The 27,808-nt window shown below is 38.1% G+C and overlaps 1 protein-coding gene across 7 annotated transcripts; it reads right to left on the reverse strand.

The window, feature by feature from the left end:
* Positions 1-103: 103 nt before the first annotated feature.
* LOC132157504 (vitrin-like) lies at positions 104-27,808 on the reverse strand. Of its 7 annotated transcripts, none has more exons than XM_059566869.1 (22): positions 27,685-27,808; positions 19,830-19,926; positions 18,820-18,879; positions 18,575-18,731; positions 18,320-18,453; positions 17,074-17,151; positions 16,335-16,499; positions 16,183-16,233; positions 15,566-15,604; positions 15,419-15,472; positions 14,580-14,642; positions 14,402-14,464; positions 11,513-11,587; positions 11,261-11,326; positions 10,734-10,796; positions 9,877-9,927; positions 8,794-8,859; positions 8,547-8,694; positions 8,015-8,118; positions 1,900-2,126; positions 1,273-1,786; positions 104-814 (listed from the first exon to the last, which is right to left on the reverse strand). In XM_059566869.1, exons 2-22 carry the CDS (start codon positions 19,861-19,863, stop codon positions 636-638), a joined length of 2,391 nt encoding a protein of 796 aa, XP_059422852.1. In that variant the 5' UTR covers positions 19,864-19,926; positions 27,685-27,808; the 3' UTR covers positions 104-635. The 7 variants fall into 7 exon arrangements, with proteins under 7 accessions (XP_059422852.1, XP_059422853.1, XP_059422851.1 ...); XM_059566870.1 differs by lacking the exons at positions 16,183-16,233; positions 27,685-27,808 and adding exons at positions 16,084-16,116; positions 22,986-23,067; XM_059566868.1 differs by lacking the exon at positions 27,685-27,808 and adding an exon at positions 22,986-23,067.

The raw sequence follows: 27,808 nt of genomic DNA on the forward strand, positions 1-27,808 counted from the left end.
GCTGGTTTTCAATAATAATTTTATTAAAAACTGCATTAACATATTTGATCAGTTGACAAAAATACAAGCATTTTATATATACAAATACAAAAATTACAAGAAAAAGAAACCATTCTGTTAGAACCACACAACATAAGCTTCTGAAATATGGCCATTTTTCTTTAATTGTAGTTTTATTCTCTGTAACTTATTAACATTTTTGTCTTGTGCAGACAATTAGCTATAAGCTTTCCATATGAACAAAGATATTATTGATAATTTATATAATTTTTAATTTCTTGTGTTCAGCATGTAAAATATAAATAGTCTATAACTGAAACCATTTATGCATAAATCAAGCAATTCTTTTCTCTAATACCTCTTTGGATGTGCATGTCAGAAAGTCTGTAACTCTGTGAAGTCCATCACACGTTAATCCAAAATCACCAAACGCACATCCAGTGCCATCTTTGTATTTGGTTTGAATTGCACAAAAAAAAAAAAAAGAATCAAATCTGGAAACATGCTGCCGTCCTCTAAGCTTTTAATCCAGAAAGTAAGGTTTCTAACGACAGTATCCTAAATTAACTGTGTGGTAATGCACTTACTCCTTGGATTTTTGGTGACATTCTGCCATTTCCATCGGTAGGCCTGGTTCAGTTACGTGGCTGGGAGTTGAACTCGTTGCAGATGTTGTGAATAATCTTTGATACATACTTGTAGAGGTTGTCAAACTCATCCACGAAGAAAGAGTGGTCTCTGTCGGGGTCGGTGGCGATGTATTCCAGCTCGTCCTGTGCTGCCCAGGCTATACCAATGGAGTACGCGATCACACCTAATGCATGAGATACGGGAGAGTACAATAGTTCAAAAATGTAGGAAGTGCTGGTCTGGAAGTCAGCTTTCTTCACATTCATAGACATTGTAAATACATCCTCTAAAACAGGTACTTTTATCATTCAGCAACATTTAAGTAGAGCCCCGAATTTTTAGCTAAGGCCCTGACTGCTGTTTAAAGTGATTTACCCATATTTTTTGTTGTGATGCCAGATACAGTTTTGGATGTTTCATTTTTAATTTTCTGAAAGCGTCAAGTGCAGTTAATTATTTGCTATACATGCAAACAGACAACGGCAGTGTGAATCTCTGTTTACATGCTAGATTCTTAATCAGAGTATTGTTTTGATTGTGTTAAAATCTGAATATTGTTGTCCATGTGAATGCACTGACTGACTGTTCCAGACACAACCACGGATGCTGGCCCAGGGACGTTCTGCGTTCCACTGCACTCACCTTTACCATGAACCGCCAGAGCCGGGGCCCGCACGTCATCGTAGGAGCGTCCATCCGTGATGACAATCATGATCTTGCGCTTGTTGGGTTTGGATTTGCTGAACAGTTGATCTGCAGCAAATGTGATGGCAGCTCCCGTGCTGGTGCCTCCGCTCCAGTAGTTTATACGCTTGATAGCATTCAGCAGATCAGCTTTGTTGTTGTGTTGACCGAAAGCGAACTCAAGCCTCTGTTCGTACGTGTACTGTACAATTCCTACACGTGTATCCGTGTCTGAGATCTCAAATTCCTGCGTCACGTTTGCGACGAACTGGAGCACGGTGCGGAAGTTCCCGGTTCCCACGCTGCTGGAGCCGTCGATGACGAAGGCGATGTCGTTGGCGTTAAGGCAGGTCTTACTGCACACCAGGCGGTCTGTGTCGCACACGCGCTTCACCAGAGACTGCACTTCTTTGCGCAAAGCGAACCAGCTCATGATAGGGAGCGAGAAGAAGCCATTGGTTCTGCACACAGCCTACAGACCAAGACAAGAAAAAAAGTTATCTCTGATTCCCTCAGTCGCGTTCGTTTGCCATGACATTCTGGCATATGTCAAACTGTACAGCCCACTGTAGTCAATATTAATACCTTGTCAACAAAGTTGGTCTCCACAACGTTCTGTTTTTCATTCTCATCTGGGCCCTCGATGGTGACAAAGAAGATGTTGATACCTGACTCTCTGGCCAGACGCGAGGCCTCCTCCACTTTGTCAGTGGGCCAGCCGTCCACCAGGACCACAGCCACATTGGGCGCCCCACCTCTGTTCCCATTAGCATCACTGAAGAAATGCTCGTTGATGTAGGAGAGGGCCTTTCCTTAAAGGGCCACAGAGCCAGAATCAGTACAAAACAGCTACAGTTCCATCAGCCTTCCTCCCTGTGAACCCTCTCTGCTGTGTTTAAATTGAAGCACTGTTTTGGGTTCAGGATCTACCCTGAAATGCTTTCCTTAAATGCTTCCAGGACTTCAGGAAAAGGCAAGAGTTCAGCACGCTACTGCTGCAAACCATCAGTGCAGCAGTTAATAAAACTGCATAGCATCTCTTCATCTTTGTTTTCACCACTTGGAATTGATTGCTCAAATTGTCATACTTATACATTAAATGGACCTAAAAAAGGTACTGGGGAATGTAAGGCACACCTAAAAGCTTCTGAATGTTGGTGCATGAAGGTTGCTTAAACTTGTCATGACTTCTGCCCAGATTTCTGCCCTATTTTGCAGTCTGGATGAGTCAGTGCTGAGATTTGAAGCCAGTCTACAGATTTTGGTCAGTTGAAGTTGACTGATTTCAGGTAAAATTACATAGTAAATGATAGATAAAGACTGTTTAGTGTGATTTCGGTTCTTTCCTTTCTAACCATTTATAAAACCATTAAATGTATGGTGCCTAGTGTTTTAAAAAGTCATGTAGTATAGCTTCCAGCTTTTAGATCAAATGTCTTTATCTCTGTGTCTCAAATGCAGTAGGAGAGTTTCTCTTTACTTATTTCACTTTTCATTATTATTTATGCTCAGTACATTTTAATCAGCCGGTGTTTTAATAATTTTTAGCAGAGACATGAAAGTCAGTTGTCCCCAACACTGTAAAATCCTACTTAGATTTAATTATTAATCTTTTCTTAGTTGTTATACATAGTATGTTTTATTAAGTTACAGCTACTTTCAAGTTAAATTAAACAATTTACTTACTGTTTTGAGTGACACTTAAAATATAAAAGTAGCCACAAAGGAACCAATGACATTAATAAACCAGTTAGAGAAGAAGAAGAAGAAGAAGAAGTAGAAGAAGAAGAAGAAGAAGAAGAAGAAGAAGAAGTAGAAGAAGAAAATAAGTCTCAATAGACTTTTGACTCATTTCCTCCATGTCTGCAGTTATCATTCACTAGTTTCCCAAAGTCATCTTTTTACATTTGGTTGGGCACTTCTTTTAAGTTATCATAATATATATATATATATAACATCAGTCTATCACATGATCATTTAGAAATCATTCTAATATTCTGATTTATTATGAGTGTTGGAAACAGTTCTGCTGTCTCATATATTTGATCAATAAAAGGTTAAAAAGAACTGCATTTATTCAAAATAAAAATAAATCTAATAATATATTTTCTTTACTATCACTTTTTATCAATTTAACACATCCTTGCTGAATAGAAAGTATTGATTTTATTAAAAGAAAGAAAAATAAATTACTGTCCCCAAATTACTGACCAGTAGTGTATATTGTTATTACAAAATATTTATATTTTAAAAACATAGCTTCTTTTTTTTTACTTTTTATTCATCAAAGTATCCTAAAAAAGTATCACATGTTCTGAACAAATATTAATCAGCAGAACTGTTTCCAACTTTGATAATGAATCATCATATTAGAATGATTTCTGAAGGATCATGTGATAATGATCCTAAAAATTCAGCTTTGCATCACAGAAATAAATGAATATTTAAAGTATAATAAATTTAAAAACAATTATTTTAAATTGTAATAATATATCACGATATTAAATTTTTTTCTGTATTTTTGATCAAATAAATGCAGGCTTGATGAGCAGAAGAAACTTCTTTCAAAAACATTAAAAATAGTAATGTTTCCAGACTTTTGGTCTGTACTGTATATTTTTTCTGTTAAAGCAGCAATGCAATATGAAATCACTGTAATTTAGTTTCAAGGGAAGAAAAGTAATAAATAGGTTGCTTATAGAAGGTGACCTATATTCTAGTTGTTGTTGTTTTTTGTGCTTATTTTCATCAATGAGTTTCATTAATGAGTCAAGATTTTTTTTCATAAATATCTTGACAGGTACATAATTGGGTTAATATCATCCTTAAATAATTTGAGGTAATTTGCTGAAGTCACAAAAAGATTTGCACTCTGGGAGTCAGTGAGTAGCTGAGTAAACCTAAATTAAAGGATCAAGTACTTGAAGTTCCTAGCACTCTCGTGTAAGTAAACTATACTAACTTAGCATTGGTCAGTACAACATACAGTACTGTACTATTCACTGTACTTAGTTTTTCCAAGGCAATCAGTTTACATGCTTTTTTTCAGAGATGTATAGTAACGAAGTAGAACTACTTCACTACTGTACTTAAGTACTAAAAGGCGGTATCTGTACTTTACTAGAGTATTTTTTTTTTCTTCTACTTCCACTTTTACTTCAGTACATATTTTCGATGAGTTTAATACTTTTACTCCAATATTTTTTTTATGTGCTGCATCGTTACTTGTTACAATTATAAAAATGTTACGAATCATTCCATTACAAACAGAACTGTAGATGGCAGGTTTGATGAAGCTGGCACATCATTGAGCGAATCAAGCGATTAAAGGGTCACTCCACCCATTTGCATTAAGAGGTCCATTGTTAGAAAACCAGTCATACTATTGAATGGTTGTGCAACATTCTCTCATTTTCCCCTGAGAGGAGAGAAATCCACTATTTACCTTTTTCACTTCCTCCTACAATGACGCAAAAATCGTCATTTGACGTCATTGTAGGAGGAAGTGTAAAAAGGGTGGATTTCTGTAAAGACTACAAGCACAAGTAGTCTGCCCATAGGGGGTTGTACCTAATGCGCTAACAGACCTATCACACATCAGTGCCCGTGCGTTTGATTTCACCGGGAGAAACTTTTCGAAAATATGGAGGAAAATACTAATTTTTCAGACGGATGCATTGGGGAGGATTTTGATTTAGACGAAGTTATGTTAGAAACGAATTTTTGTGGCTACCTTTATGAGCCACAGTACAGCGACGAGCAGCTAAAAAAACATGAAAAGCGTCAAACTAACACAGTAAAACATGGCTGATTTACATCGATAATAGCAAACTTATATATAACTTTTAGCTAAGTGTCTAACGTTACATTATTACGTTACATACTAACTTTACTTACTCATTTCTTGACAAGTGTAACGTTAGTTACTGAGGCAGACACATTAAAACAACAAGCGAGCAAAACATACAAGATATTTAGTTCGTAAACAGAAAAATCATAGGAGATGTGTTTCTTTACAGCAGACGACTATGTCAGTGTGTGTTCTCAGTAGCCACTAGCTGCTAATAGAGTCTAGTCAGAAATAACATTATCTCCAGGCAAATGCGTTTAGTGCTGCTAGAGCTGGTGGTTCCCGACGTTCCTGGCTTTTCGTCGTCATCGTCTGGCAAGGAAAATACTGAAGGAATTGTGTTTTTCAAAAGCGCGGGTCTCTTCAATCCTAAAGGGTTAGGCGCATAATCTTCGGGCTTGAAATGTAAACTGCACACCGTCTGATTTTTTAGTGCTTCAAGTGTTGTGTCCTCACCGAACTTAGGGTTATTGATAACGTTAGCCCGTAGCCACTTTTTGCACAAGTCCGTATCTTTCGGGAATCTGTGAATACTTTTCCTTGTTCTTGAACAACATCCCGGTACAAAGGCAAGTGCACACCATTTTGTCACAAAAACATTAATTGGGTCGCAAAATAACTCTTCACAACAAATTGTGCCAAATAATATACAATCGGTAGCGTAGAGGAGAGCTCAACTATATTAATCCACATTGATGGGCGGAGTAGTGGGAGTGGCCTGCGGAGCTGAGTATTGCAATGCACTATGGGGATTGTTGTCTACAGTCCACAAGCTCTAAAAAGTTATTTTCTGCCTTTTATAGGCCCAGAAGGACCAAAATGAAAAAAAAAATGATACTATTCTACTACATATATGACCCACTTTCAATACACATTCATGTCTCCACGGGTGGAATGACCCTTTAAGAAGACTGCGCGTGCTGACTGAACTGCTGTGAAGAGAGAGATGAACACCGAGCCGAGCCAGATAATGACTCGTTCACGAGTCAAGAACTGGTTGCATCAGTTTTCGAATCACCAGTAGTTCTTTCTGACAGTTCGATTCAATAAACCAGTTGAAGAAAACAGTTCACCGGTTCTTTTGCGCTCGACGTAATGGCGTCATTGGCGTTGACTGCAAGCCTTCGGTTTACCCGCGCTCATAACATTAGCACAGAATCAGTTCAGAATCAATCACCAACAGAATCAGTTCGGTTCAGACGCTCTGTGTGTCGGTCTGCTTCCCGCTGAATCACACATGCACAGTATCATCAGCTCCTCGGTTCTCGAATCAGACGCGTCTGACAGAAACGGTTCTTGACTCGAGAATGAGTCAGTCTGTTGTTCGTTATCTGGCTCGGCTCGGTGTTCTTCTTCAGTTCTCTCTTCACAGCAGTTCAGTCAGTGTACTGTTTGAGTAAATGAATTACTCCGGGATATTGGTTTGTTTAAACGATTCAGTTCGATTTGGTGAACTGTTTCAAAAAGATCCGGTTACATTGAATGATTCGTTCGCGAACCGGATATCACAAACTGCTTTGTTTTGAACTCTCTCTCACAACAGACACGGAAAAGAAGACAATGCTGAATAAAGTCGTAGTTTTTGCTATTTTTGGACCAAAATGTATTTTTGATGCTTCAAAATATTCTAACTGACCCTCTGATGTCAGACTGATGTCAGACTGAGACTGAGAGCTCTCAGACTAAATCTAAAATATCTTAAACTGTGTTCAGAAGATAAACAGAGGTCTCACGGGTTTGGAACGACATGAGGGTGAGTTATTAATGACATAATTTTGCAAATCGGGCGAACTAACCCTTTAATCTGTTTTTGTTTACAAAAAGTTACAGTCAAAGGAATTGTGATTGTCCTTTAGGTTAATCATTTGAAAAAGTAAAAACAATATGTTCAAACTTTTGACTACTTTCTTTAATAACTACATAACACAATACTTGTACTTTTACTTTCAGTACTTGAGTAGTAAATTTTCAAATAGACTACTTGCAATACTTAAGTACAAAAAATGTTGAATACTTTAGTACTTCTACTTAAGAGTGGTGCTTAAAGAGCACTTCAACTTCTACTCAAGTCATTTTTTTGATAGAGCACTAGTACTTTTACTCAAGTCTGGGTCTCTAGTACTTTATACATCTCTGTTTTTTTTTAAGTGAGCCCGACTAATTCCATTTGACCGTGTAGATCACCGAGCTTGCTACATTTACCACAACCAAATGTATATATTTTAAACCCTAGATCTATTGTTCTGACATTCCAGTTTAAGCATTGTGTAGAAAGGTGTATCATCTTTCTCTACAATACATGACACTTGCTTTGATATTTTGCTATCTAAATTCATATATTGCACATGACTTTGGTGCCCAAATAGTTTTGGGGGTTACTGCAGGCCTCAGGAATTTCAGAGTCCAAACAAGCAGGTTTGTGTACACATATAGAGGAGATGAAGGGCTATGGTGCTGATTAAACATCGTCCAACCAGATTCATCAAAGCAGATAATGTTGTGTCCTCAGGCTATCTTTAACTTTATAGCTCTGCCAGAGAGGGCTGCTGTTGTTGGTTGTTTTCTTGTTTACAGGATTCCACTGTTATATTAAAGTGAACACTATCTATAACACAAACCATACAACCAATGTGAAAAACTAATCTCTAGGTTGGATAAACCTCAGGCATTTGGTCAGCTTACACAAAAACACCACAGAGTGGCACCAGCCCTGTAATTTAGCCACAGTTCCCAGCTCAGATTTAGATCTTATTTGAAATGGAGATGTGCAAACAGGGTCAAATTCAGTGAAACCATGTGATGACTACTGCTTTTTGGTCTTCGGGGTATAGTTCAGGTTTATTCACTCACCTACATTGGACAGACCACCCTTCTGGACTATTTTGCTGATGGCCGGCTTCAGATCCTTGGAGCTGGAGAACTGTTTTAGACTGAATTCTGTGACCGGATCATCCCTGGTTGAGAAATTAAATGTAGATATGTTATGTCAGCATTTTCTACCTGTGTATTTGTATGTTTTGGTTTGTTGGGTACAGTCTGAAATGCACATTATTAATGTAATTACAGAACTGATCTTAGAAATGTACAAATGTGCCTCTATGGATCAATGAATTTACTAAATAATATATTATACATGAATTAAACCATGCTGTAAGTTCATGTTTAAGTTCTTCAAAAGATTCGCACACGTATGCATACGTGAAGCTCCTGTGTAAATGTGTTTCCATTTTAGACACTGTCAGTCCGTATCCAAGTGAGTGAACATTTATGTATGCTATATCTGAATATCTGCCAATACTAATGGCATTGTTTTATGTGGTAGTCCCTCATTTATTCTTATCAAGACTTCAAGTATTTGAGTGTTTTCTGGGACTTTGTTTACCCATATTGAATGATGCCCATCATGGGTCCAGCTACACCCACATTGATAACCTGAGAAACCTCCACAAGGAAGTCTTTCTCAATCTTAAAACGGCGTTTCCCAATGCTCCAGCTGCCATCCATGAGGAATGCAATATCAACTTTACAGTCTACAAAGAGAAGATGAGAATAAAATGAGAGCCATGAAAGGAAGTGAATAATGATCTCACAATCAATGACAGGTTTGAAGGAGCATGAAGGAATTGTACTTGGATCTCCTTGAGACGTGAGTTCAGGAGCTCTGGCTGTTAAGTCATGTCCTCGAGCGTTGAAACCTGGAAGATTACAGGACATAACAATTAGAGGTAACACTTTATTTTAGATGGGTTCACAACATACCATATACTGACTATGAGAAACTTTGCAAGTATGTCAACTTATTTGTCTAACCCTAAACCTAAACCTAACAGTCTAATCTGAAAGTTAGTACACATGTTGTTGTGAATCCATGAGAAGTAGTTGACATGTAGTTGCAAAGTTACTTATAGTTAGTAGAATGTCTAAAGTGGACCATCAAAATAAAGTATAACCCAATTACATGTTAGGAAAATCATAAAACTTATCTATAATGTTTTAAATAACTATTTGTATGGCTTATCAAGTCACTTTTGATTGTAAAACATGTCATAAAAATGTAATAAAGCAACCCATGCCCATTAGAAAAATATTTTCTGCAAAATTATATTTTGTTGCTTCTTACACGTTTGGCATGTTCAGTGAAATGTCCAGTGAGTGGAAATAAAGACATGTTCAGTTCTATCTGACACAGATAAACGACCACTGGAAAATAGGTCTTAATTAACTCTTTCCCAGCCATTGAAATAATTTTCCAGCTTTCTGTGCTTTCACCATTTTATGATAGGAGGCGCTATTACACATTTTCTGAAAGAGTGCTAAATCTCTGGATCAAACACAGGCGAAGAAGAATCAGAAGAAAGTGTTGGTGTTTTACTGCTACTAGCGTTCATTTCAATGAGAAAATGCAATGAATTGTATGTATAGGTATGTTTTAGAGTTTTGCAAAAATGTTCATATTTTCACATTTTCAAATGAACTCAAATGAGTTAGTTAGATGTCTCACCTGACTCTAACGGGTTTGACCCAGTAAGCGACTCTGTGACTGTAATCCCAGACTAATTAATATACATCATGAAATCATAAAAAAAAAAAATATTATAATCAAATAAATTAAAAATCCTGTATTCGGTCATAGTGTCACTATATATCAATATTGTGCACTGCGAGTAAACTGTGTGCTTTAAAATACAAATGTGCTTGTGTCTTTGACACACCTCTGGTGGGGCTCGTCTTAGATGGAGGCTTGTGTTCTTCTGGCGCAGGAGCTGAAAACAGAAATCATGTTAACATGAATCAGGCCTCCAGTTTTACAAAGACACAGTGGCTCACAGTGATGGTCCTCACTACAGTTACACAACCAGTAACATACTCACCGGAGCTGTGCCCACAACTCCCATTTCACAGCCATGACGTCTGATCTTTTGAATAAATATGCAGTAAAGCTGGCGGGCTGGCAAATTTCATTAATCCAGGCATAATTTGTATTATAGCAGTAACTAGATGAGTACAGATACCCTTTTTGGTACATGCAGCACTATACTAATGCATGTATTATTAGCAAAAAATAACATAAATAATCTAACTTAATTAAAAAAGCTACCTAGCTAAATCTTTTTGAAAGGAAATTTGGACCAGGCAGGGACAGGGGCAGTTTTTTTGCTAGAGAATTCAAATATCATCTGACTCTGTGGTACAGAGTTCAGCAGCATTAACAGCATGGCTGATGCTCCCAACAAAGACTCTTTGGAATCCAGACACGGGGACAGATGTTGTAGTTACATAGAGTGTGCAGTCCACACACTTCTCACTGCCATTACACACTTAATGGAAGCTTCCCACCAATTAAGAGACCAATTAGACCAGACCATCTTGACTATGTTGGGAGACCAGCTTAAACCAGCTAAGACCAGCGAAGCAGTTTAAGCTAGGTTACAATGTTATTTCAACTGGAAACCCTCAGAGATAGCCATGTTCATATGGAACATGTGCTGCTACACATGTATAACATATACTCATTGCATAGACTTTTTGGCATACATGTATTATTCCAAAATAAAACGAGAATACTTACAATACTGTCCAAAGTTATACAGCCAGTGCTCATACTCTGTGTTATCAGGCCTTGGGTCAAGAGCTGCAGAACAGAGGCAGCATTTGCAGGAACATTAATTCAGCATAGTGCATTATGGAAAATATACCCATAATGCCCATGTGTGTAAAAAAAAAAAAAAAAGCCAAACAATCAAAAGCTGTAAGGAGGAGTACAACACTTGTAGCTTACCACCTTTTCTCAGACATGAATGATGAAGTTAGTCATATAGCTCCAGCAGAAATGCATGCTGCTCTGAATGTTTTTGATATCATATGGGTCGCACATTGGCACAGACTTTTAAAACTAACTTGAAAGCTAGCGGCATGGCCTATTTAAACCACATGAAGGAAGTAAACGCAGTGTGAAAACGAGTAGCAGATATGGTAGGAACCTGTGCACACTGATATGAAGCTATGGTGATATCAAAAACAGACATGTGCACCATGAAGGCATAATTCAGATTAATGTGTTTTATATATATATATATCAGTGTATGACATCCTTACCTGTGGGGTCACCAGTACTCATCCTGCTCCGTTTATAGTCTGTGTTTGGCACAGAGGGGCTACTATCTGAACAGAAAGTGATGGTTGGGCCTCATGTCAGATTTAGATTAGCATGAATTATGAAGTGTTTATGGAAATTCAATTGGAATTTAAAAGGATATTTAATCTATGTTTATGTCTTGTTTATTGCTCCTTGCATGGAGGGTTATGTTTTCGAACAGGATGATGAAACCTGCATAATGATTATGATACCTGTTGGTCTTCTGGTGCCAGAGAACCAATCAGGTCGTGCGTACGCAGGGTGCGGCCAATCTCTTCTTGCAAATGCTAGATACGGAGATTGAAAAACTATTACTTCAAGACATCAAATGGACTTTTTAGAGGTTTATATAGCAAGGAAATATTGTACATGTATATTAATCTGTTAATCATGTTTAGAGGTTTAGAGATCATTTACTGATTATGTGTTCTGTCATGTCAACTATGATGTCAACTCGTTAGACAGTTCTGATCAAATAATCACTTTGCATATCACACAGGCATCAATGGAATTAGCCATTTTCTTTATTTTCATATTTTGCTATCTGCTATCTAATTAAAATAAAAGTTAAATTTTATATCGAGTTCAAACGTTTGTGTGTGTGTGTGTGTGTGTATATATATATATATATATATATATATATATACAGATGCATCTCAACAAATTAGAATATGATGACATGCTAATCAGCTAATCAACTCAAAACACCTGCAAAGGTTTTGAGCCTTCAAAATAGTCTCTCAGTTTGGGTCACTAGGCTACACAATCATGGGGAAGACAGTTCTCCAGAAGACTATCATTGACACCCTTCACAAGGAGAGTAACCCACAAACATTCATTGCCAAAGAAGCTGGCTGCTCACAGAGTGCTGTATCCAAGCATGTTAAGAGAAAGTTGATTGGATGGAAAAAGTGTGGAAGAAAAAGATGCACAACCAACCGAGAGAACCCCAGCCTTATGAGGATTGTCAAGCAAACTGGATTTAAGAATTTGAGTGAACTTCACAAGGAATGGACTGAGGCTGGGGTCAAGGCATCAAGAGCCACCACACACAGACGTGTCAAGAGATTTACTGAACCACAGACAACGTCAGAGGCGTCTTACCTGGGCTAAGAAAAAGAAGAACTGGACTGTTGCCCAGTGCTCCAAAGTCCTCTTTTCAGATGAGAGCAAGTTTTGTATTTCATTTGGAAACCAAGGTCCTAGAGTCTGGAGGAAGGGTGGAGAAGCTCATAGCCCAAGTTTCTTGAAGTCCAGTGTTGAGTCTGTGATGATTTGGGGTGCAATGTCATCTGCTGGTGTTGGTCCATTGTGTTTTTTGAAAACCAAAGTCACTGCACCCGTTTAGCAAGAAATTTTGGAGCACTTCATGCTTCCTTCTGCTGACCAGCTTTCTGAAGATGCTGATTTCATTTTCCAGCAGGATTTGGCACCTGCCCACACTGCCAAAAGCACCACGAGTTGGTTGAATCACCATGGTGTTGTGCTTGACTGGCCAACAAACTCACCAGACCTGAACCCCAGAGAGAATCTATGGAGTATTGTCAAGAGGAAGATGAGAAACAAGAGACCAAACAATGCAGATGAGCTGAAGGCCACTGTCAAAGAAACCTGGGCTTCCAGACCACCTCAGCAGTGCCACAAACTGATCACCTCCATGACACGCTGAACTGAGGCAGTAATTAAAGCAAAAGGAGCCCCTACCGAGTATGGAGTACATGTACAGTAAATGAACATACTTTCCAGAAGGCCAACAACTCAGTAAAACATTTTTTTATTGGTTTTATTAAGTATTTTAATTAGTTGAGATTTGTGAGTTTTTGCTAAATGTGAGCCAAAATCATCACAATTAAAAGAACCAAAGACTTAAACTACTTTCTGTGTGCATTGAATTTATTTAATACAAAAGTTTCACAATTTGAGTTGAATTACTGAAATAAATGAACTTCTCCACAACATTCTAATTCATTGAGATGAACCTATATATATATATATATAACCAGTCAATGAATCATTCACTTAACCCATTTGTTCAAAAACATAGAATCATTTAAATAAACTAACATCCTTAACTGTGTGTATTGCCCTCTTGCATTATCGACTATTTTTCTGTTTAAAACTGTAAAGCTGCTTTGACACAATGTGTATTGTACAAACAGCATCATAAATAAAGGTGACTTGATGTCATATGTTGCTTAGAGACACAGGTGTCGATTCAACTTGACTTTGACAATATTGGTTTAATTGGCAAGTGGAGCATAACTAGACAAAGTAAGTGGCAATATTGTGCATAAAAACTATTTAAACAATTTCCTGTTTATTGAACTGTTGTATAAAAGCAATGCGTATTTTGTTTCTGAGATAAGTTTCAAGAATCTGTGAGGAGCATATGAGCCTCGTTCATACCTTAAAGAGGTCAGAATTGCCTCTGCTTTTTTATTTTGTATCATTCTCTGAGATCCACTAATAATCAAGCTTTTTAAATGTTTTATCAAAAAACATAGTAAGTTAGAAGCAATACGCATTTTTTTTGTACTGTTTTTGACCCCCTCTCCAGAATGCTCTGTTTGAATAGATGTGGCTGATGATCGACTCGGAAGAAAACGCCCACTGCTGTGATTGGCTAACAGTTGAGTATGATGGACAGTCTACATCCTACACAGATGAATGCATACATTCTCATTACATATCAAATGATCTGTAATAACAGTAAAGCAATTGTTACTCACACGTGTGTTGCAACATTACTGTCAGATAGTCGCACAGCATCATTTTTAATTTTCAATCTTTCTGAAAATCCTGTGTTGAATTGTGCCCTATTTGTAAACGAATCCGCAGTCAAATTAGTACAAAGGACCAAGTTCGTTAGTAAATATAACCGAGATTAATATTAATATTTATTTACTGTCAAGTATAATTTGAGCATGTTTACTTGCTTGGCTAAAGCCTTGCTGTGTCTAAAGGTGCTAATTTCAGACAAAGCTTTACCTGATCCCTCTGATGCAATAAGAGCATTGGACTGTCATTTGTGTTGTTTGATGTGTATCAGCACACATGCAAAGACACACACATGCAAATAGACGGCATCTGCAGATACTTACCGGGATTAGACTGTGCCGTGTGCTGCTTCCTCTCAGACTGTGGCTGCACCCGACTCAAAGCTGCTTAACAATGTGAAACAGATGTAAAAATATCCAAGAGAGAAGAAAGCAAGAGTTCATGCCTGCATCGCAGCTGCTACTGAGTGATGTCTGAATTGAATGAATGAGTCATGCGAACCTGAAGCTGAGGAAGCATGCAGCTGTCTTCTGATCGTGGTGCTCGTCTCTTGTCTGTGCACACCTGCCGTAAAAATGCAAACACATTCAAGACAAGCCACATGTAAAGCACACAATACAACACAATACATCTAAATTAGCAATAGAAAGTCTGAGCTGATCTATCAGTGTGATATACCAAGGACTGTGCCTGTAAAATACTGTATGCAAAACAACTTGTACTGTTTTTGGGGAAAGCTGTAAAGTGCTCCTTGTCTTTAACTATTAATTGTGCAAAACAGGAATAATATTGTCACCAACAGACACACTGAGGATACACTAATTTCCAAAACAGAGGTTTTTTTGTAGGTAATGCGAGGAACAAGCCATGTGAAGAGGTCAAGTCAGTGTGTTCAGATAATTTCATCAAACTTAGCTCAGATGGTAATAGGCTTTTTATTTTGCAGGAAAAGCATACAAAACTTAAATTAAATTGTGAGCCGATTTTTATGTTTCAATGATCATGGTGAGGAAATAGATTGATTGCAGGAAGAGTCTCATACTGTATATTTTGCATAAACTGTTAGACATTGACATACAAAAGAGCACATATTCAGATTTTGGAACAGTTACATATTCGGATTAAAGAGACATACCTATACAAGAAACAGATAGCTAGGAATATTAGAGGAAAACAGCAAGTGAGATCAAAACTCATGTAGCTCAGGACACAAACAATCAACAGCAATATATCAAAATACTTAACAATATACCTGTTCCTAGAGTACAAAGAAACGTAAAGACAACAGGTAAGCATCACAAGACAGGACATACAGTCAGAGTAATGTGAGTTTGGTTTACCTGTGTTTGTGCGGGGTGAAAACCTATTGGCATAGATGGAGCTGCCTCTAAATGCTTTAGACAAATGTTATGGTTAGAGTTTAGGGCTTGTGTTACTGACAGAGGAAGTGAGGACTACAGACAGTGTCAAAGTAGAACATACTGTACCTTGCGCAGGACCCTTTCCTTGGGCGCTCTGGGACTGTCCTACATGCAGTATTTAGAGAAAACAAATATTGAAGCGCTGATATAATCTCGGTTGTTTTTTTTTGTTTTTTTACTGTTACAAAAACTTTAAATTCTGGTCTTACTAAGCAGGACTCATCAGTGCATGTAAGTCTAAAGAAAAATATCATAAAACTTCATCAAAGTATAGTAATAAATTCTGCTTTTGAAACAGCTGGTGCTCCAAAGAAGAAATTTCATTTAATATCTTTGTAACTAAAAAAAAAAACTTCATATCTTTTAAGTGAAATGTTGTTTCATTCCGACTTTTCATGGGCCAACACCATCTACACCCCAAAAGACAACAGGCGGTTGCTACGAAAACAAAGAACCAAAGGAACACTGCAAGGGACCATTAGTTCTGTAAACCACTAAAAACACACCCAGAAGGCCTGAATAAAATTATATGACAGCAGCCACAAGAAGTGCCACGTGAGGGAGATTCAACATGCTTGACTTACGTGCAACAGAGCTGAAATACGGGTGACTGCTGCCTAGATCAGAAAGAAAGAGGTTGCTTTAAAAACAGAGAAAGGAAAGAGGATGGATAGAGAGGGAACCTGCTCCATATCGTCCAGACAGGATGCTCATTTCTATAGGGTACTGAAAAACTGACCCAAGAACAAATGAATAACAGCATTACATTGAATTTACTGTAATAAACTGATTCATTCAATTAAGATTTATTCAGATGTGTTAAAGACTAGCTCACCTGCCTCACGGACTTTATGAACGGTGGTGACCCGTGGCTTGGCTGATGTGGTGATGGGTGTGGTCACATGAGTGGTTGTGGGCGGAGCTGCAGTAGAGCTCGGCTCCGCCTCTAGAGCCTCAGTCACAGGCGACGCTGTGGAGTACGTCAGGTCTTTGGGATCACCTTGGGATCAAGGAAATGTGAATAGATGATGAACTGCTACTGGTTTACCAGAGGATTCTGAACATGGATCCACACTATGTTAGGCCCTGCTGTGTGTGGCTTTAATCACAGTGTTTGTCAGATAGAGATCCTTAAGTATACATTCAATTTTTTTTTTTTCATTTAAGATTGAAGTTTGTCCCTGGTAAAATCTCACATTAGCTGGATCTTGCCTTCTGCTCAGCTACATGGGTGGACTTAGTGGTTTGGGTGCCCTAAGCAAATTTCAGGTATGGGGCCCCTACACAAAAAACTATATGCTCTTTAACGACATCCCTGAATGTCAGCAGAGGCCATGTCAACGAGACATGGGCCCCAGAGACAGATCCCAACTGACCAGAGGAGAATGGCACACTATTTCACTTACCTCGCTTATTGGTTAAGTCAGCCCTTGCTCAGTTATTATACATTCCCTGGAAATCAAACCCATGATCCTGGCATTGTTAGTACAAAGCATTGCTGTTTTAGTTAGAGGAAAGGTTTAATGACATAACAACACACATATGAGTATTACTAGCCAGATAAAACCGCTTACCTGTTTTCACTGTGGTGTGTCTTGAGGATACAAAGACCAGAGTGGATGGGTAGGTCACCCCATTCTTTGGTTTACCCACTGACACACAGAACCAAAAGTCATGAATCCAATTCATTTTAGTATCCACCCACATAGAAAATGTCTTCTGGCCCAGATCCGGGCCACACAATCACTTTTCCCTCGGCCCAAGTACCGCAAAGAACGACGACCCTGAAGTGGCCCAGACCTGGATTAAGGACTAGGGCCACACATGGGCCATATCCGGCCCGAATCTCAGCCAGTTAATCACCCTGAACTGGGCCAAAACAGGATTTATTATTGGTACCAATTCTCAGCCTTAAGTAAACCAGAATCACCCAATCTGAGCCACACCTGAGCTTTATATAGCCCAGACCCAACCCAGTGTGGGCCGGATCTGGGCCAACACTATATTGCTGTCTGAGAATACAGAATCTTAATATTTCATATTATTGCCTTTTATATTACTATTCATTAAATAAAATAAAATAAATTAAATTAAATTAAATTAAAATTATTCATTTTGTGACATGCTTTGGTAAATGAGACAGCAACATTGGCCCAAATCCGGCCCACATCAGTTATTTATAATACAACGCTTCCCCACCAAAACCAGAACAGAAAACTCGGGGGCGCTATTACGCAGCTCCTCAATGAGTCCAGAATCTCTCAATCAAAAACACAGGTGAGGAAGACAATGACAATGCATATGAAAAATAATGTAATCATCAACAATAAGCCACATATAAATGAAAAGTGTCTAAAGTTAGAGAGTGAAATGGCGATCCAGGATGTGGTTAAAGGACCGTGCAAGCTCTGGGGGTGCTGATGCAAGCTACTGCATCTTTGCTTTGATCATCATACTGAATATGATCCAGATTTTCTTTTTTTGCTCAGAATGTAGATTTCTTTTTTAAATACAAATTGTTGATAAAAAAGGAAATCTTGAAGCTAGAAAAAAAGCTAGTTTCTTTTTTTTTTTTTTTAAGTAGAGGCTCTGTTCTTTATTTTGATGTATTACATGTTCAGATATTCATCCAACAAAATATTCTGGTGGCCTTGAAATTTTAGTGAAAATTATAAAAAATGCTGGCGGTGGCTGGCAGCTATTATATATATATATATATATATATATATATATATATATATATATATATATACAGAGCCTGTTTGCCGATACATATAGGTGTTTTCCAACAGTATGTGTTCAGAGTAAGGTCTACACTACCTGAGACAGAAAAGGATTCTCTCCAGTTGGGTAAGGACAGAGAGCGGACACCGTTGGCAAAGCTACCCTTGTAGATCGTCTGTCCTGCCATCTTCATCACAATTACCTTTCCTCCAGAGTTAGTGATGACACCACTGACAACAATTAGATTAGCAACTTGTGATTTCATTAAGAGAGCTCTAGCTTTTGCATAATATTTTCATTTGTCCTACTGATCATACAGTAACAGCAGGTGAACAAACTTTTTGAGCTCACCTGTGAATGGCAGCATTGCAGATACTGGATATGGAGGCAAATACACCTGTCCCATACACTTTCTCCTTGGTCTCCCTGCAGTTAGCTGGACACTTGACAATAAACTCTGGGAGAATGATCTTCCCAGCCCGCATATCACATTCTATTGCTGGCACAGCTGGAAAAGCAGAGGCAATGTCAGAAGAACATAATGTGGTAGCAAATGTCTCAAACATGCATATTATCAATAGATTAATTACAGCTACCTTGTTTTGGCTTTTTGTTCTTTCCATTTGGCTTTGCTCCACTGGAAGTCAGTAGAAATACTAGGAACATACAGTAGATCATACAGAACATAATACAAATGCAAATAACGAGACAACCTATTCCACAGTTGCAATAAGGCTATTCCTAGAGTAGTGCAAGAACTCAAGGCAGCAGTAAAATTGCAAACATGTGCAAGGGCCGTACATCTCTAAAATGAACACTTTTTTAACATGTGATTTAAACTCAAATGTAGGCTGTCCAATTACTGTGACTGCTGCACACCCACTGAACTGTTACTAAACGGAATATATGGAGCAAGCTGCCATCTATAGTTTGTTGAATTCTTGATTCTGATTGGCTGATGAACGTTCCAAGGTGTGCAATTATTTGTCGGTAAATGCACAGCTATGAGGTAGTCATAACATCACCAATGAATTTCACTTATTTCAAAGTCCATACAACAGCAAATGAACCAAAACCAACAAAGGCACTGATCATACAAAAAATATGACTAACAATAGGACAAAAACACAAACAAACAAAAAACATTTCCACAGTTTCTTCACTAAATTCTCTATGGAAGGTGTGTTTTCTCCCCCCACCCCTCTCTCTTTCAAAAAAACAATGTGCATTGTTTTTTTAACCAAAATTTGCCATAATCCCTTTTTTCTAAGTTTGGGCATGTCCATGAATTTCAACAATAAAAGCAACTATAATTGAAACCAATAAATGACATATTTAAATACAATCTGGTTAGTCTTTAAATAAATATATACAAGAATAATATCAGTCTTACTGCTAAACATTTAGTCCCAACCTGCAGTGGTAAAGAAACAGCATTCCAGTATCATCCTAGTGAGAAATGATACCAGACATGATAGCTTGAAGAAAGCTGAGTGTGTTAGTCAGCCAGACTGTCATTAATAATCAAGGATGTCTGTTCATCCAAAGTTAATTTAGTGAAGAATAAGCAAATGCATATTGAAAAAAAAAAAACATACAAACCTACCAATAAAGACAGCAGTGAGAGTTGCTTTACTCATCTTGAGCTCCACAGCAGGAGTGTAAATCTGGTCAAAGGGTCTCTTAAACCTCTGTATTTCTTCCTGTAAACATACAGAATAAAAAGCATTGACAACTTTACAGACACACGAGACTAGCACGTTAAGACCATATCGACTGACTTGTACAAACCTCCAACCCAGTCAAGTTTACAGGAAATATAATGAAAGATAACTCATCAGACCATGTTATTTTAAATTCCTTATTTCAGGGATCCAGATTTTGTGCTCCATTCTTTGTGTATTTTTGTGCACTGGTCCTGGATACAACTGGTTTCTTAATGGCAGCCCTGCGTAAACCCTGGTTTTATGATGCTTTCTGGACGTCTTGCAGCTCACAATTGCTCAACACACACTCACTTCAGGGTAACAAAGACTAACCACTGCAAAATGAAAGCTAGCACAGCAGATCAGTCATTTCTTGTCTCATCATTAGAGGCAGCGTCCAGATTGCTGGTACCAACACAATATCTCTGAACTATCCCATCTGCAGGCCCCACTGCCAGAGCTACAGGCCTGATTTACTAAAAGCCATTGATGTATTTCAAACCATACTGTAACTGACAGGACAGATATGTGGAAAAAATGCTGAGCTACTTATTGTCTGCTGAGGACTGGGTTGTGGGCTGTAACATATCTCTCTAATTTCTTTTTTTTGTGACGAAAGTACATCACAATGTAAAGTGTCCTCTTCAGGAGACCCGAGGACAACTGCTCCATCATTAATTCTGAAAATTGATTTTGTAAAGCGGTGCGCAATGACAGTGACAATGATTTTACCTCTCCACTTCCTGTGAAGTGATGTACCGATGTTCCCTTATTCCCTATGCCCTTTGCAGTGCCATTCGAACTGAACATGTTGGCTCCATTCGGAATGGATTCTCAATGTAAATGGTGGAAAACCATGTAAAGTCCACTTTGCAGTCTACTTACAGTTGAATGAAACGCACCTCTTGTTATGTTTACCCTGCTCAAAGCCCCTGCTTGAACCAGCACAACCAGCTGAGAACTGATAAAGATGAGCTGGTACCTTCATATACAGTATACACCAGTATAAATGAGGCTTCCACTGTATATTTCTCTGCTTCTTGAGGTAACATTTGTAGGAAATCATGGAATTTGCCATAACAACTTCAGATGCACCCTCCCACTAACACCCAAAGGCCTTTCTGGGCCCAAAACAGGCAAAGTCTGTCTCAATAAACGCCACAATGACATACCTGACTGTAACCTGTGATTTAGGAACATGTTGAACTCAAATTGAACTCATGTTTCATACACGTTTCATATTGTGTTTTACCCCCATAGGGGCTTCAGCACTTATAGTTTTCTTTTTTCTGCCGCTATAATAATTCAGTGTAATAATAACACCCGGATTAGCGAGGAATTTTGAGATCAATGAGCTTCGATTCTTCTTAAAGCCCAGAATGAGCACACAGTCCAAACCAATGGCCACATGGAGTCCACAAATGAAAGAAAAGCTGAGACACATTCAAGCATCAGGGCTGTTTTTCATCAAAGGAAGCTATACACATTATTCATCCATCCATCACGCTGTTCTCCAAAGCTGCTGTCCTCTGTAGGGTCCCAGGGATGCTGGAGTCTATCCCAGTGTCTCAGACCGAAGGACATCGATAACTAAACATCCAAATTATATGAATATCAATATGAAAGCTTGTGTAGCTGAACTCCACCACCACAATTAAGAAAAGAAAGTAAAATTTTCTGAATCACAAGACTGAACACAGCTTATTTTCAGATCAGGGTCAGCCGGTACCTTGAGCTGATAAATCTCCTGAACAATCATGTGCTGGTCTAAGAAACAGGTTAAAATCCCATAATCCTCATTTTACTGATTTACTTTCAAGCAAACTCATTCAGCTAAGCACAAAGAACCTTACGTGAACTTAAAGTGTAATAAGTAGAGTACTATGTATTAGAATTTAAATTAATCTTTTGATTCAATGGAATTATTTTGTACATACATTTTTAGACCTTATGTCCGTAATACATTTTTGTGATTACATTTTAATTACTTTGACAATTGACTGTATCCCTACACCTTCACCACCACACCTGGCCCCAGCTTAACCGTATCCCACCTCAAAAGAAGAACAAGTGTTTTACAGTACAACATGAACATGAACAAGTACATTGTACCTAACTTTCTTTTGGGCAACTACATACAACTACATAGTTTATTACATACAATTACATAGTCTGGAGCACAAATGCTGCAGGATGATGCACACTTGTTTAGTTGTTTAGTCACTACTACTGCTTATGGGTGTCAAGTCAAAATTGGGCGAGGGCCATTCTTGTTGACAGCATTTGATTGAGGAAGACCACAGGTCAGCAAAAAAAAAATAATAATAATAATTAATCAACTTTTCAGTAATTAACTATCATAGCATGTATGACCTCTTCATAGTTTGTCTATGTCTTTAAATATCCAATGTAGAGTTAAACTAAACACACTTGATTGTTTGCCAAATTGAACCAATTGAAGGAATGCGATGTACACTTTGTATATGGAGTAAATGGACAGGAAATTGTGGCTGGATTTAAACCTGCAACACCTGCCTACATTAGCATTACAGCTCTTAAGTCACAGCTCAGACACTGTATAAATGTATACATGCTGTATTGCTACTGTGTACACGGGAATAATGAAGGTTGACACATATATAGACAGTTATATAGACAGAGGAACAAAGAACAGCAGGAGAACCTCAGCAGAATCCTGAGAACATGTCTCTACAGAGTTTGCCTTCACATCTCCACACACGGACACGCATCATTCACTCAATACAACAAGCCTGATCAAGCTCACAGCGATTCCTCACATACTGCTGCTGTAGACAGAAGAAGTGCTCTTCCCAGCTTCTGCAGTACAGCTTCTGAACCCTGTACATCACTGGCTCTCCGCGCATTAAAGCGCGCATCTGTCTGTCTCTACAATTACTCAGGGGAACGTTTTAATAGGCGGAGAAACCAAAAACTGAACCACAAGGCTGCAGGTAATTCAATATAAACTGAAAGTTTTTGCTTTTTTTCCCTCCCCGAAACCAGATGAAAGTGTGTGAAATGAGAGGAGATCTTACCTTCAGAGCAGCTCGGTTGACGCGCAGAGACGCTTTGAAACTAGAGTTTCGCTCGACCTGACAGTGTGTGTGTGTGTGTGTGTGTGTGTGATGCTGGAGGGGAAAGTTACTGCCTCCTTCAGTCCCACCCTAAACACACGCACAGCTGTGTGAACAGTCATCAGGGTCACGACCAAAACTCTCCATATCAGAGTCAGTCTTGCTGAACAGAACATCGGCATGTCTCAGTTATTATGAGCCATACATTTTAACTCATCATCCAATTTGCAGCTCATTTAGAACTTTAGAGAGAGAGAGAGAGATTTATACATATATATTTATTATGAAAGCTAATTAATAATTATTTGAACACTCTCAGTTTTATTACAAATCAAAGTTTGCATATAGCCTATCATACAAATTAAAGAGAAGAAGAGGAGTGACAAACTGAATCTTACCTGTTGCAAATTGTCTAAGCCTAAAACAGCTTTTATTTCATTGTAAACTCCAAATATAGCCAACTGAGCAGGTGTTTCATCAAAAAATAAAAATATTTTTTTTTTTTTAGCTCAGGTACTGATTTCGATTATGAACAGAAATCTTGAATATGTGGGATTTATCAGATGCAAGAAAGACTTCAAGAGTGATAATTGTCTTCTCATTAGTGTAATAACTCTCCAGATTGGCTAGTGCATTCATAGCATTACCTGCAGTTGATTTGCATCCGTTCCAGTCCTAGAAGTTCTTTCTTCTGGAAAGATTCTTTGCTCATAACCTCTAATTTGATTGGCTGGCTTTATTTAACATCCTGGAGGAAGGGCACACCAGTGTTTTTGTCTGTATAATAGGCTGTGTTTACAATAAATTCTTGTCTTTTTTAAAACAATTCATTGGGAACTACAAAACATTTCCTCAGGCATTTATTAGTGTTTTAAATTATTATTGCATTTATGGGTGTATTTATTATTTGCATTTGTACTTGCACAAAAAAAAAAAAAAAAAAAAAAATATATATATATATATATATATATATATGGAACTATTTATGCACAAATATCTGTATTTATTTTTTGTTGGTTTGTTTCTGTATTTCTTCATTTATTGGTCAGCCATTATATAATTTTCATATTTTATATTCATATTTTTTTCCTCTCAGAAACAAAATGTACAAATTCAAACCTCACCAACTGAAAAAGGACACTATTATTGTTTCTTATATTTCACCCCGTTTAAAAGTCTACAGACATTAGGAAGGATTTTCCATGTCGCATAAAGTTTGTCTATATCTACATGCATGTCCTCAAGAAACCTCATCAAACTGGAGTTGCTGCATCATTGCTGTAATGATGATGTGTAGATCACAGTGGAATGGCATTGATATTTCTCAAGCTCCTGTAGAAAACTTCAAGCAGTGGACAAAGTCCAGGAAATTGCACAGGGGACATCTGTTCTGTCACACAGCTGTTTTGGGTCGTCGTGACAGAGCTTTACGGCAGTCATGATGAGGCGCCATAGACTCCAAGTCTGTCTTATCACACAAAGCCAACTGTGTTGCATCAAACGCCATGCATTTGGCCCACATCTGGGCAAGAGTTGGTAGCCTGAGATATTTTATGATTAGGAGAATGTTTCTTTGTCAGCTAATGCTCAATCATTGATGTAATGCACAATAAATCTTTCATCATACACATGTACACACACCCTGAAGTGTCTGAAACACTGAAAGCAGATGCCAGTTCTTTACACAATATGGAGCTCATGCTAAAATATATAAGGGAGTCAAACATGCTCGCTGCTCTGGCCTAGGGCCGAGTGAAAATGTTCATGGTGGGTCTATGAAAACCACAGGGGGACCACATGGACACCACAGCATATGGAGGCTAGTCCACAATATGGGCTCTGTAGATGACTATAAATACCTGGAGTATACAAGTTGTGTTGAAAACATGGTCACACATACAGGAATGCCTTGCCATTATATACTACCTTCAAATCTCATTGGAGGATGCTGAGCAAGAACAAAATCTCTGGGAGGAATGTCCATTTATAGAGCTATTATGTATTACATATAGAAATCTGGGCCAGGTTTAATGTTTGGTCATCTGGTTAGCATGTTTGCCAACTGACATCTACAATTAGCCCATCATGAGCCATCAGCAATTAGCTCTCGTGTTTACCACTTCACCAACTTCCAGTCAAAGACTCAACATCAATACTCAGATGTTTTGCTATTTAGTGTAGCTTTCAAAGATCCCTCTTTTGGGTTTTGGTTGGTGTTCACATTTTGCCAGCTAAATTGATGACTGCAGGATTTACAGTGAGTTTTGTAAATAACACAGTCAGAGTTTAACTCTGGTAAATAACAGCTTCAACTAAATTCAGTTTTAGTGAAGCTGACTACTGCTGTGACCGTAAAGATGCAAATGAACTACAATGGATGTTAAAAAAATTTAGATCATATGTGATTTCCAAATGAAGCACCACTAAATATGGTTTAAACAGGAAACAAGATAAAACAAGCAAAACAAAACATTCTGCATTAGAATATATAATATCAATTGCTGTATATGGAAATATGTTAATGTTACATTATGTATTACAATTTGTGGTGAAAATACATTAACCACATAGTTAAAGTCATAGTGAAACAGAATAGCAAAATATATTTTCTCCAGTATTCATATATACATCGAGGGACTTGTATCTGAACATCTGTTGATGTCTGGATGAAGACAGATCTGAAATCAGAGGTTTAAGCAGATAAACTGATTGAGACACATTGTACAATTGTGGCACTGTGATCTGGTCACTGAAACCAAACTCATAGGTGTTCAGGGATAGGTTTTCTTCCCATTATCTGCATACAAATGCATAAGTAACACAATACAGAGATGTATAACACTTGGCATTTTAAAAGTAAATTTATCATAAAACATTTGTGATAAGAGCTATTGTAGTCTTAACAAGATTCTTGCCTTTTTTCTTTTATTCAGATGATTTAATAATAATAAAATAAAACCAATCTTGCAGGTTTTTCTCTTAAACATATGAGCATCCTGCACTATGTTCTAATAGTAGATGATGTGGCAGAACTGCACCCAGTTCAAATACCACCATACTGTATACAGCTATCACTGCGACACATCTATTGTGTGCGTTTTCTAAAGAAAACTCTACACGGAACCCCTTCCCCATAAACATAACTTATAATTATAACTACGGCTTTACTACAGATTGATGAAGAGGACCTCATTTAAAATGTAATACCATAGGACATGTCAACTTGTCAACAGAGCTGTCAGTACCAGGGTTTTTTGATGCAGCTCAATGCCATTGGCACTGTATCTCTCAGTAAGTCTCTGTATTATTCAGTAAGTATCTCCTAGTGAATCTAGTCCGACTGGAGTACATGGACACTCAGGTGCAGGCTTTCAATGTAATTCAGCCCTTGTGTGGCTGGTCATGTCTCATCATGTTGATAGAGTATCCTGTTAATGCTTCCTACATGCCTGTCTAGCTCTCTCTCTCTCACCCTTTTTCTCACATTTACACACCCACATCTCTCTTCCACTTCTCAAGGGAAAATACTGTCAACTAAATCCACTTATAAGTTTGCTTCTTGAATTTTAATTGGGGAGAATGGCCAGAATTTCACATGCCTTGTCTAGAAGCAAAAAAAGATTCACTATTTTCATTCTGTCGTAGAAATAAAGGTTCACATTCTCAAACAGGAGGATGTAGTCTTGTTATTATTTCCCGCACCCTGTTTTTCTAAGGTCCTACAAACAGTCCTCTCACACAAGGCGACTGTATCCCACTGCATAACAGCCTTCGAGCAAGAAAATAAGCCAAAAGGCAGCCCACATTCCAATCTAAGTATGAAGACAATGCTAACAATTTCACTTCCAAATCACAATGATGAACAATTATGAGTACACAATCATAAAGAGATGACATAATTGAAAAAATGTGGCACCAAACACATGGGATGTGTTGGTTCTCAAACTTGTATTTATGGGTTTAAAAAAGTCTGTGTTCTGGAGAAGCCATACACAGTAGTCTCAGGGTGTGGACGTGTTCACTTTCCTGCCAGCAAAAGTAGTCTGGCATTGTTCCATGTAGATAAAAACAAGTAGTAATAAACAGTGTTGTATCCAGCCCAGACATTAAGAGGCCAGACTACTACTACCACCAACTCAAAGCAACATTGTGCTCATAAATGACAGCATGCAACTTTTGACCTCAGCACTAACTCGGAAAGGTTTGGTAACAGTTCTTCGGCATGGCTTCAATTAGTGGGACTTCTAGATCCCCATTTTAAAATATCTAAGACTTTTCCAACCGGAGAACTGCACAGTATGATACTAAACATCAGCAAGGCAATAGTCAACACTCTGTGATAGACCAGGGTGCTACTCTAATTACTGCCACAGTCTCATTACTTCAGGCACTGTGTACTATCAGTAAGGGAAACTCATTTGTAAGCTGAGAATTAGAAGAATAAAAGAATACAGAGTGGGGAAACCAAATATAGAAAGTAACCCTTGGCAGCACGAAAGCCAAAAAGGCGTCATAAATGCCACACCAGTTTGGTGGCCAGACTTGTAATCACACATCTCGGTTACCCAAAGTGCCCCACTTAATGAAGTTGGTTTGTTGTCTTCAGAGACAGCATGTTCAAGGCCAGTAGTAGGCATGAGAGAGGTAAAATAAAACCTACCCACGCAGTGGAGATATTTCTTGAATAGAGGTGGCGTATCTCAGAGTCGCAGTGACAGCAGTAAAAGAGACTTTTGTCAGTCACAGCATTCCAGAGAGGACTGTCACACACTGCAACCCTGGCA

This window comes from Carassius carassius, chromosome 14 (genome assembly GCF_963082965.1).
Source record: "Carassius carassius chromosome 14, fCarCar2.1, whole genome shotgun sequence".
Lineage (NCBI taxonomy): Eukaryota > Metazoa > Chordata > Actinopteri > Cypriniformes > Cyprinidae > Carassius > Carassius carassius.